This window comes from Oryctolagus cuniculus, chromosome 2 (genome assembly GCF_964237555.1).
Source record: "Oryctolagus cuniculus chromosome 2, mOryCun1.1, whole genome shotgun sequence".
Lineage (NCBI taxonomy): Eukaryota > Metazoa > Chordata > Mammalia > Lagomorpha > Leporidae > Oryctolagus > Oryctolagus cuniculus.
Genome location: NC_091433.1, coordinates 51517648 through 51529096, shown reverse-complemented (window position 1 = coordinate 51529096; position 11449 = coordinate 51517648). Strand labels below are relative to the sequence as shown.

The 11449-nt window shown below is 47.7% G+C and overlaps 1 protein-coding gene across 8 annotated transcripts in view; it reads right to left on the bottom strand.

The window, feature by feature from the left end:
- PALLD (palladin, cytoskeletal associated protein) overlaps positions 1-11449 on the bottom strand; it is a 455211-nt gene that overhangs the window by 28782 nt on the left and 414980 nt on the right. For 6 of the 8 annotated variants that reach the window (XM_008249670.4, XM_008249661.4, XM_070068274.1 and 3 more), the window contains 4 exons: positions 6940-7075; positions 2570-2668; positions 1722-1772; positions 362-583 (listed from right to left, as the gene is read on the bottom strand). In XM_008249670.4, coding sequence (XP_008247892.3) covers positions 362-583; positions 1722-1772; positions 2570-2668; positions 6940-7075 — 508 coding nt within the window. The remainder of the gene's footprint in view (positions 1-361; positions 584-1721; positions 1773-2569; positions 2669-6939; positions 7076-11449) is intronic. The other 2 variants (XM_002709467.5, XM_070068276.1) reach the window with 1 other exon arrangement.

Below are 11449 nucleotides of genomic sequence, written 5' to 3'. Positions count from 1 at the left end.
TGGGCCCAAATCTGCTGCCTCCCTGGGGCATTAGCAAGAAGCAGCACTGGAAGCAGAGGAGCTTCGACTCACAACCAGCACTCTCGATACGGGATGCAGGCATCGCCAGCCTTGGAAAATCCTTACAAAATAGGACCCGCTGCAGCTTGGGTCCCTCTGAATTCATGTGCTGCTCCCTGGGGCAGCAGTGCTGAGACCGGGGACACTTACATGGATTAATCACTGCGTGACCCCGTCTACCTTCTGCCATGAGGCAAGGCAGTGTGAGGCCCTCACTAGTGCCAGGCTCTTGGACTTCCCAGAGATGTGGGCCAGAATGAACTCCTCGTGGATTGCCCAGTCCCGCCACAGCTTAGCTCACCTTTGGCTTCGGGTTTCCGGCCACTCTACATGTGAAAGTTACAGGCATCCCCTCGAAGATCTTGTAATGTTTCAGCTTCATCTCGAAGAACGGGGCCACTCCGTGTTCCACAGGCACGTCCCCGCCCTGCACTTCGTCACCAGACTCATCCACGGGAGACCTTTCTAGCCGGTACTCTATTTCACTGATGAGTCTCTGCTCACAGCTGGATACTTTGTATTCCTACAGCAAACACAGAAAGTTCAAGTTGGCGGCCTGAGCCTGGGTTGGACAGAAAGGCACTCAGTGATACTATTTTATCATAGAGCTTAAAAACAGCCTGAGCCCAGTGCAATTCCAAATAAAGCAAAACAAAACATCTGGAAGCCAGTAGACGTGATTTTTCAAATTGTCTTCAAATCCCATCATCCAAAAAACTAAAAAAGGAAAGAGCAACCAATGAAGGTGAGCTTTTTTTTTTTTCCCTTCTTTTCTTCTCTCTTGGTTGGTGGGAAGAGAAGACATGAACAAAGAAAAGCAAGGGCTACGGATTCCCAAACTGTTCACAAAAAATAAAGTCGAGTGGAGTGCTGCTTTCTTCCGGTCGGGGAGAACTGGAGCAGGCTGTACCCCGCCCGGCAGTACATGTGGCCCGCAGCTGCGGTGCTACATAGAATTTGATCAAATGAATAATGGAAATAATGGCACCAGGTTTTTTTTTTTTTTTCTTTCTCTTTTAAAGTGGGGAACCTCCCACTTTAAAAGAAAAAGAGGGCTGACAGTCCAGTCCAAAGTTTGGTGAGAGAAAAACAACACAAAAGGAAAACAAAGGACCAGTCGGCAATCCTACAGTGGGCAGGGTGGACCCTAGCTCTTCTTGCTTACCAAGTACAAGGACAAGGCAGCCCATTAAGAAATATTTCCCATTCACTAGTAAACAAGAGATCATTTCAACTTGGCTTTCTCTTAAAGAAGTTACTCAGCCCTTAAAACAGTTTGTTGGTTAGAAGGAAGAAATACAATGGTGGGAGAAAACTAGGAAACATACACCACAAATTGTTTTTATTTTGTCTAATTACTATCAAGTGAACCGCCTTGGGAATTAGCACTTTTACTCCCCTAGAAAGATACAACAAATGGAAAGCTCTTTGAGATTTGGAGTTCTCGTTATCCATGGATAACAGACTTAAATTCCAGTTTGTAAATAAATGGTCAGAAAAACCACACTGCGGTAATTATGTTCATCTGCTGTAAGTGAACACTGATCCTGGTCAGAGCCCTTGTCACTCATACATGGCAGGGGAGACAGAGGCGCAGGTGCGGAGGGAGGAGTGGGAGCACATGGTGGAGAGGGCGGGAGGAGAAAGGCAGGAAGCTTAACCTTTTGACCGTCCAGGGGACTCCCTACCGAAGCGGGAGGAGACCCGGCGCCCTGCAATGGCAGAAAAAGAGAAGTGAGCACTGACGATAGAAATGAGGAGAAGACAGCACGATTTCTAGTTTTCAAGTCAAATGTTCATGGCAAGCACATTTAACAGAGAGAACTCCAGACTTTGAAGGCAGGCCCATTTCTCTAGGGACAGGGGAGAGTCTCCCTGGCCCTTGGAGCTTGTTGTACAAGCTTCCTTTTAGCCTGCGACTACATCTGGAGACTCCGCACAGAATCAGGAGAGCTCAGGGAGCCGCTGACAGCGAATCGGGAAGCCACTTTTTGTGGTTGTGGGATGGAACACAAGTAGCATTTCAGGTCTTCTATGGACTAGGGCTTAGAACTACGCATGAGAAGACAGATAAAGAAGCAATCTCTTCAGCACGTAGACTTTTGCTAAGTTTTGGATTAACATCTGTGTGCATTAAGAATGTGACTGTGTATCCTTTGCCTGCCTATGAAGGTTATAGCTGTTTCAGGCAGTTTCAACGAACATGTTTCTTTCTACATAAAACTATTTTGCATTACAGCATGGGACAGGAAAAACAGAGAGATGCCTGAAAGGAGAATAAACCACTCAATGAGAAGCTAAATGCAGAACAAGTAATAACTGTCAGTTGCTGCGCCCGGTGCCTGGCACACAGTATGAGCTCCGTGCACGGCCGCTAGGAGGTGACTGACGCTACTGCCCCTCTACTGTCCCACAGAATCCACCTGGAGAATGGTGTCCACAGAAATACAAGGGGAGGGCCCGGATGGTACAACTGTTCTTTTCCTAAGGAGTCCGAGCCACATCGTACCTGGTTAGCACTTTCCTCTTCGGGCTCCTGAACGTGGAAGACGGTTGCACTGTCAGCACCCAGCAGCCGCCGAGCCATTCTCTCCTCGTATGTCAACCTCTGAAGAAGGAAGCCACACAAAGTGCCAGGTCAGGAGAACATCACAACTACATGTTGCCTTCCGAAAAAGAGCAAAAAGCCAATGACTGATGGTTCCTGTCACTAGTCTCTCTCCAGCCTCAGGTCTGGATGTCAAGGGTCCACCTTTCCTTCGCTTCACTTGTTCTGCCCCTCCCCTCCCCTCTGCTCCTACTGGCCTAATCCTGTGTTGGGAGATTTAAAGATGTATTCACTTACTTGAAAGGCAGAGTTATGGGGGCCAGGGGAGAAGAGGGAAAGAGAGAGAGAGAAAGAGACATCTTGCGTCTGTTGGTTCACTCCCCAAATGGTCACAATGGCTGGGGCTAAGCCAGGCCAAATTCATGAGTAAATAACTCCATCTGGGTCTCCCACATGGTTGGCAGGGGCCCAAGCACTTGGGCCATCTTCTGCTGCTTTCCCAGGCACATGAGCAGGGAGCTGGATTGGAAGCGGAGCAGCTGGGGCTTGAATCGGCACTCATATGGAATGCAGGTGGCAGCTTAACCTGCAATGCCACGATGCCCGGCCCTGAGAACGAATCTTGAGACCTGCCACCTGCCACAGCACACGCTGAAAGTGAGAAGTAAGCAACGTGGCAGACATCAACGTGGGAAATGTGGGCCACGTCTTTATCCTTAATGAAAAACACAGAGGAAGAGATGGAGAGCAAAACACGATCTAAAAGAAACGTTACTGTCATAGCCGTCTCCAGCCTTCAGAGCTGCCAAGCCAGCTGTATGACTGACGAAGAAAAGCAGACAGACTTTCAAAAGGAGATTCCACCGGTCAGCGAGCAGAGGAAAAGAACGGGAGGCATCACTGCCGGAAACAACCCTATCGGTCCCAGGCCTGGCACATGCAGTGTTTTGGTACCCAGCAAGCAGCACTTTGGAACAGACGCAACAGTTTTTGCTAGGTCATTCTTAGGGTGTAAGAGGTGCCAGCGCTTTTGTTCTGTTGGTTGGGGTGCTTCCTGCTCTTAAGTGTTGCTGCTAAAGTGCCCTGGAATGGTAGGGGGAGGGGCCTCAGGGAGGGCCTGGGGGTGGGGTTCAGAGACCCTCTGCCCCATCGGCGGCATTTTACAAACACATGCTTGATTAGAAACAGAGAATTATTAGGCAGAATCTGAAGAAAGGGCAGAAGTTCTTTCACATAAGTTTCCAAATTTCTGAATTTAGATGAGAATTCTGCTGGAAACTTTCTAATCAGGACAATATGTTGGGTGAATGTACAGTTGCCAGGAATTGCTGGTTCTGGTCCCAGATGAAACCAGGAAGTGAAATAAGTCAAGTGCCAAACGATAAATAATCCCAAAGTTCAGATTATTTCACTTCATGAAGAAGCGGCAGGGGAGCAGAGGAGTTAGAGCTCAGAGCTGGGGTGCTGCACGCTGTGGCTCAGCCTGCTGCGCTGTTAGGCAGACTTTTTCTCACACCTATTACAAATGATCGGTGACATCAACTTTCAAAGAGCAATTTAAATACCTGCTGTCTTACAAACCGTTTTTGGAGAATTGTATTAATATCAAAAGTGAGGTCTGGAGTGGTTTTCACATTGTCCTTTATAACTAGAAACATCAATTCAATATCTGTTCCTCCACCAGAATGCACCTGCTGCCATTAGAAGCCTAGTTTACATCAGTTTTGTCTCTAAATTACCATGATAGGCAGAGAGACAAGCCCTCACCTACAGAAGTGAGCAACAACTGAGAGAATAATATGTTAGGAAAAAGTTCTTCGAGAATCCCAGTTTCTACGAAGGGAAACCTTACTTTTCTTGTTCTTTTAATCTTGCAAATGTGGGTACTTATGGTACTGAAGAATGTCATTCACTGTTAGACACATAATATATAATTCATGTAGAAAAGAGACATAAAACACACAATAGGTAATATGAATACACAGAATCAGATGGAATAAATAACAGCTGACAGGAGTACTACCTGGAGCAGAGAATCTGAGCTCATCAGGAATACTCAAGGGGCCAACGCTGCAGCGTAACGGGTAAAGACACTGCCTGCAGTGCCAGGCATCACACGGGTGCTGGTTCAAGTCCCGGCTGTTCCACTTTTTTTTTTTTTTTTGAAAGGCAGAGTGGACAGTGAGAGAGAGAGACAGAGAGAAAGGTCTTGCTTTTCCATTGGTTCACCCCACAACAGCCGTTGCAGCCGGTGCGCTGCGGCTGGCGCACCGCGCTGATCCGATGCCAGGAGCCAGGTGCTTTCTCCTGGTCTCCCATGTGGGTGCAGAGCTCAAGGACTTGGGCCATCCTCCACTGCACTCCCGGGCCACAGCAGAGAGCTGGACTGGAAGAGGAGCAACCGGGACAGAATCTGGCGCCCTGACCGGGACTAGAACCCGGGGTGCCGGCACTGCAGGTGGAGGATTAGCCTATTCAGCTGTGGCGCCAGCCGCTGTCCCACTTCTGATCCAGCTCTCTTGTGGCCTGGGAAAGCAGTAGAAGATGGCCCAAGTCCTTGGGCCCCTGCACCCACGTGGGAGACCTGGAAGAAGTTCCTGGTTCCAGATTGGCCCAGCTCTGGCCATTGCGGCCATTTGGGGAGTGAACTGGTGGCTGGAAAACTTCTCTCTCTCTCTACCTCTGCCTCTCTGTAACTCTCACTTTCAAGTAAAATAAATAAATCTTAAAAAAAAAAAAAAAAAGGAATACTCAAACAGAAAACCAACAAGAAAACAGGAGTGGCAGAGATGCCCCGCCCAGCTTGGGAAAGGCCCCTGAGTGTCTGTCCTTCTCAGAGGCCTGGAAACCGCCCAGAGGATGGACAGCTACACGGACAAGCTCTTCGTTCAGGGACACAAGTATTTTCCCTTTATGCAAATCCTGTGAGCTCAGTAAAATGACTAACTAATGCAAAGCTCATTAGAGTTTTCCTCTTCCTCCATCCGATGAAGAGGCCCTCATCATGTGCACAGCATTCGGCACCCCTTCTCGGGTCTCCACCTTTTCCAGGACACATGTCTCTGCCCACAGTGTTCTCTAAGCTTGATCATGAACATTCCTGGGAAACAGAAAGAGCACTGAGAACTTTGTCCCCTGGAAAAGGTGTCTGAGAGGGAGATTTTATACAAAGAAGTCCTTTTCTTCTTCTGTGTGTATTTAAGTGCCACACATTTTTTTTTTTTTCCTGGAAATAATTCCATAACAAAGCTACAAAAGGCTCTTCTCCCTTTTCTGGGAAATCTCATAAGCTAGACTTGATCACCTTAAAATACTAGACCATCACCTTAAAATACTCTGGTGTGTCAGGGCCAGTGCTGTGGTATGGCGGGTTAAGCTGCCGCCTGCCGTGCTGGCTTCCCATATGGGTGCTACTTCAAGTCTTGGCTGCTCCACTTCCAATCCAGCTCCCCGCTAATGGCCTAGGCAAAGCAGCAGAAGGTGGCCCAAGTCCTTGGGCTCCTGCGCTCTTGTGGGAGACCCAGATGAAGCTCCAAGCTCTTGGCCTCACCTGGTGCAGCCCTGACCATTGTGGCCATTTGGGGAGTTAACAAATGAATAGAAGACTTCTCTCTCTGTGCCTTTCCCTCTCGGTAACTGTCTTTCAAATAAATAAATAGATCTTTAAAAAAATACTCTGATATGGTAAGATCTATTTATAACACTCTATAATTCTGTAGCATGTTTTCCCCTTTGAGTTCAGTTATCCTGTTCTGATAAACTAGAACTAGACCGTGGAGCAGGCCTTACGCTTCTCTATGGCTGGGTCAGTCCCTAATAACAGTCTGAAGATTTCACTGGACCTCAGCAGTGGATTCTCCAGCAAAGCTAATTTTTGTGTAGAAGCAGTATCATGACATAGAATCCAGACTCTCCTTCTGGTACCCTCATTCCAATCCACTGCTTCTGGGTGGATACACACACCTCCCCAGAGCATGCCTGCTCCCTGCTCCCAGCCCCCGCCCAGCCCCCCGGGGAGTCCCGTGTTGTATGTACACGCCTGCACCATCGATGCTCGCGTGTGCGCTCTCAACCCTAGCAGCTGCCCTTCCCTAGTCCTCTGCCTCTGTGTCACCCCAGGGAGGATCTGACGAAGAGGAGGAAGCAGTGAAGACCAAGGAAGAGGAAGCCCTTTCCCTCTCTCTTTTCTCCAGACTCCAGGCGTCGTACTAAGAAGGATGTTGAGATTCAAGGGTAGCACAGGCATTTTGTAGGGACCCGAGCAGAGAGATCCGTGATGCAGGGGCTGGTGACCCCAGGCCAGGCCCCGAATGTCCCTCTCCTCTCCGTACCGGCTGGCCATTGTTCAGGAGGTCCTCCTTGAAGCGCAGTTTGCGTTCCAGGTCTTGAATGACAGCATCCTTCGTGCCTTGAATCTCCTCGTCGGAGGCTATCCTAGCCGTTCTACCGGCCTTCTTTGGAAATCCCCTGTGGGACAAAAGCACAAGGCCCTGTGGTCAGTGGTCAGACAGAAATCCCAGTCAAACTTTAAAGTCCAACCCAAAGGCAGTTCAATGTGACGGTGTATCTTTCTCACTTTTTATGCTCCAGATGTTGCAGCTCTCAGGGAAAGAACCCTGAGACCCGGTTTCAGCAGTTCAGGAAACTAATTGAAACCGGTTTTCAGAGGAAGCTAGAGACGAGCTTAGGGGTGTAGCCTCAATGGTTAGCAAGGGCCAAGGAGAGGGAAGGCTTGTTTTCATCCTGGGGAGGCAGCAGTGGAAGAAAAGAGGAGATTTGTGATTTGACCCACGCATACCATCTGATGCTGACTCGGGTTAGGCATTTGGCTGAGGGCACCTGCCTTAACATCTCTTATAAACAGGTGGAAAAATATAGACCACATACAAATGTTAAAAGGATTTGGAAGATACTGTGTTTCACGCTTTTATCTTGTCTTCTGATCCTTCATAATTCATTTATTCAAAAGCAGTGCCTACATGCTTACTTGGACTTATTGATATGGTAGAAAGCACCAGTAAGGCTAAGGGTGTATGTGAACACCGGATTCACCAACTCTCAGTTTCTCACCACATCAGCCAACAGTGCTGGGAACAAAATGGTCAGATACGAGGCTCCTGGAACAGCCCTGCGCTCAGTCCTCATGTGTATCCGGGACTCATGAGGTCTGTGCTCCTGCCCTTCCCAGCAGCCCTATGTCCCCTGCTCCACCACCCCTGTGCTCCTTGCTAAACTTTTCTTCATTTTCTTGGGTGTTCACCCTTCAATGTGCTTACAGAAGGTGACCCTTTCTCCAAACTCAGGGGATGAATGATGTCATCCAGTCTGGGTGAACGCCATCCTCTGGACAGTGAGGAGTTAAGCTGGAGGAATGTGATGTAAGCCCTGGACAAGGAGACTGGGGCAGCAGAGCTGGGAGTGAAAGGGTGAGGTGCTCTAGTTAAAAATTTCCCATCTCAAACTCACTCAACTGTACGCTTTGAAAGGATGAATGTTATGGTCTAGAAACTGTATCTCAATAAAAAATACAAAATACATTTTTTTAAACCATCTGTAAAAGGAAACACACAGGAAGAAGGGCCTGTCTGCTTTCACAGGCAATCTGTCTGAAATCCAACACCAGAAGCTGCTGTCTCCACTCCATGGCCGCGAGAGGAGACCTGTAACATACCACTGACAGCACACCAGGAGGAAGGAACATTCTGGAGTCCTTGACAGTGCTTTTTTTTCCCCCAAAATTTATTTATTTATTTGAGAAACAGAGTTTCAGACAGTGAGAGAGAGAGGGACAGAGAGAAAGAGGTCTTCTATCTGCTGGTTTACTCCCCAAATTGCTGCAATGGCTGGAGCTAAGCAGATCCAAAGCCAGGAGCCAGGAGCTTCTTCCAGGTCTCCCACTCGGGTGCAGGGGCCCAAGCACTTGGTCCATCTTCCAGTGTTTTCCCAGGCCATAGCAGGGAGCTAGATTGGAAGTGGAACAGCAGGGACTCGATCCAGTGCCAATATGAGATGCTGGCGCAGCAGGCGGAGGCTTAGCCTACTATGCTGTAGTGCTGAACCCCCAATAGTGTTTTGGGGGCACTGTGTAATGTAAGCCCACCATGGAACTGCCCTACCTGGGCTTGTTTTTTAAGTCAATAAACTGTGCATATAATTGACTTGCAGCCAAGTCTTCTGATACTTATGCTGGCGAATACCCTGATAAACCTGCTATCCCAGGTTATTTGACCCTGAAGACTAGAATTTGATGTTAAAGAAAAAAGCATGAAAGAAAAATTTTATGACATCCTGTGTTTTTTATGTCAAAGAAATAGCCAAACATTAAATTATATCCTACTCATTGGGAATTGATCTTGATATTTAGGGAAGTGGACAACGAACCTGAGATGGAATGATAGCAGGAGCTGTAGGAATTATGACTTATAACCTCAATTTTTAGTACCATAAATCCATTAAGGGGCAGCATTACTTCCTATGATGCTAGCATCCCAAATGGGCACCAGTTCGAGTCCTGGTTGCTCCCCTTCTGATCCAGCTCCGTGCTGATGTGCCTGGAAAAGCAGCAGAGGATGGCCCAAGTGCTTGGGTCCCTGCACCCACCTGGGAGACCCAGATGGAGTTCCAGGCTCCTGCCTTCAGCCTGGGCCAGCCTCAGGATAATGCAGCCATTTGGGGAGTGAACCATCAGATGGAAGTTTAACGTCTTCAGTTTAATGTGTCCCTAAGTCTACCCAATTAGTCACTGTACCATATTTATTTTCTTATTAGCATCTGTCATGCTCTATTATTATCACATGTTCTTTAAAAATGGTCTCTTTGTCACCATGGCTTTTTTGTGAATCACAATTAACAGACACTCAAATACTATTTTTGGAATGAGTGAATGGATGCGCTGTGCTTCTCCACTTCTGGCCTCTCTCTAACCCTCTCTCCCTCCTCGGTCATGAAAACTGGCGCCAGCCCACAGGTGAAGCGTCAGCCTCAGGACCAGTGAAAATCACAGCGTCCTGCAAGTCACGTTCTATGTCGCTGGCTGCTTCCGCCTGAGAAGCGGGGAGCTCGGTTTGGAAGTCACCTGAAAGGTAAAATGGAAGACAGGTAGCTCTTTGTTGCATCAGCTGTGGGAACACCCAAGTTCCCACTACTGCTCTAAGGCTGAGCAACAGTAGCATGTTGCACAACCATGCGAAGATGAGCAGCCTTGGATGACAGAAGGCATCACTGCCTTGCAGCACAGACTACACGAGAGCCGTGTTCACAGCGCAAATGAGGAGGAAAGGGGGCACGGGAGGATTATCAGGCACAGAACAGATCACCTGCACACAAGTAGAGGACTGGTTTTTTTTTTTTTTAAAGATAGCCACAAGTTCCATTAGACAAGTAAGCATCTGTCTATGTACTACAGAAGTCCTACTGCTTGGACGGCATAGTTCATTCTTTCAGAACTGCTCTGGGACACCTCCCAGGAAGCTGCTCTCCTTGGTTGCGGCTCCTGCCACACAGGTGTTTTCTTCCTTCAAACAGTACCAATACAACTGCTCTCTGCAGTGGGTGTTGTGGCGCCACCAGGGATGCCCATATCTCACACTCGTGCGAAGGAGTCCCACCTCTGCTTCTGATCCAGCTTGTTGCTAAGGCTCCTGGGAGGGAGCAGAGGATGGCCCAAGTACTTGGGTTCCTTCCATTCATGTGGGAGACCCTCCTGGAGTTCCTGGCTCCTGGCTCAGCCTAGCCCAGCTCTGGCTGTTGTGGCCATTTGGGAAGAATATCAGCAGATGGAAGATCTCCCTCTCCCTGTCATCTCTGTTTTGCAAATAAATAAAAATAAACTTTTTTTAAAAGTTTATACTTTGACCCAAATAAAGATGCTTATCATTTCTTTTAGTAGGTCAGTTTCCTAAACATAGGCAGATTACCAGCACTGTAAAAATATTTATTAATCCCTGTTTCAACCTTTTCTAAAGACATTTTCTTTTACTTACAAAATTCAAGGTACTAGTATTTTCTGGGTCTAAACAATCAGCACTGCAGTAAAAATCACTAGGAAGTTTACAGAAATGTCTAGTAGCTATTGCAAAAGTATTACTGACTGTCTAGCTAGGTACAGTGTTAGCCAGTACAGCAATAAAAATTCTAATAAGCTTAGAAAACAAATGGTTTGTAAGGTAAGTGGACAGCCTGACGGCACCATGGACTTGTACTGTGTATAAGAAATTTTGTGTACAATTAAAAAATTACTAAACAAAGGTCATTACTATAGTCTCAGTGCTGCCTTCATGTGAGATGGCAAAGCCAACCAAATCTTAAAGGTCAGTAACCAAGCTGGGAGTACATGAAGGACAAGGCTCATTTTAGGTGCAATAAGAATGAAAAAGAGAACAATGCTGGTTCGAGTGACTGCAGATGACTCCAGGTAGGAAGACAAGGCTAAGACAGCCACCGTGAAATGACGAGGAAGCAGCCAAGCAGAGACGGAAGAGGAAGGAATTCAGGCTCTGCATGAATCAGGCACAGGAGGGAGACCCGCCAGGCTGTGTGGCTTCCACGGGTCACCTAATGATTATGCACCTCGATTTCCTGTGCCGTAAAGTGTGGGCGGTAGATAGCGTGTATCTCATAGGAGCACCAAGGAAATAGCACGCACCCATGTATTAAACACTGAGAACAGCACCTGGCCTAGTGGGAGCTCCTCTCGAGAGGCCAGCACAAGCATGGAAGTGAATGGCAGACAGAGATTAGATGGGTGCAACAGAATGAAAGAGGGCAAGGAGTTGACAAACATGCCAAGGATTCTTGACCAGAGTTTCTAAGAACATGCAAAGAATCCTTACGGAGTGCCTT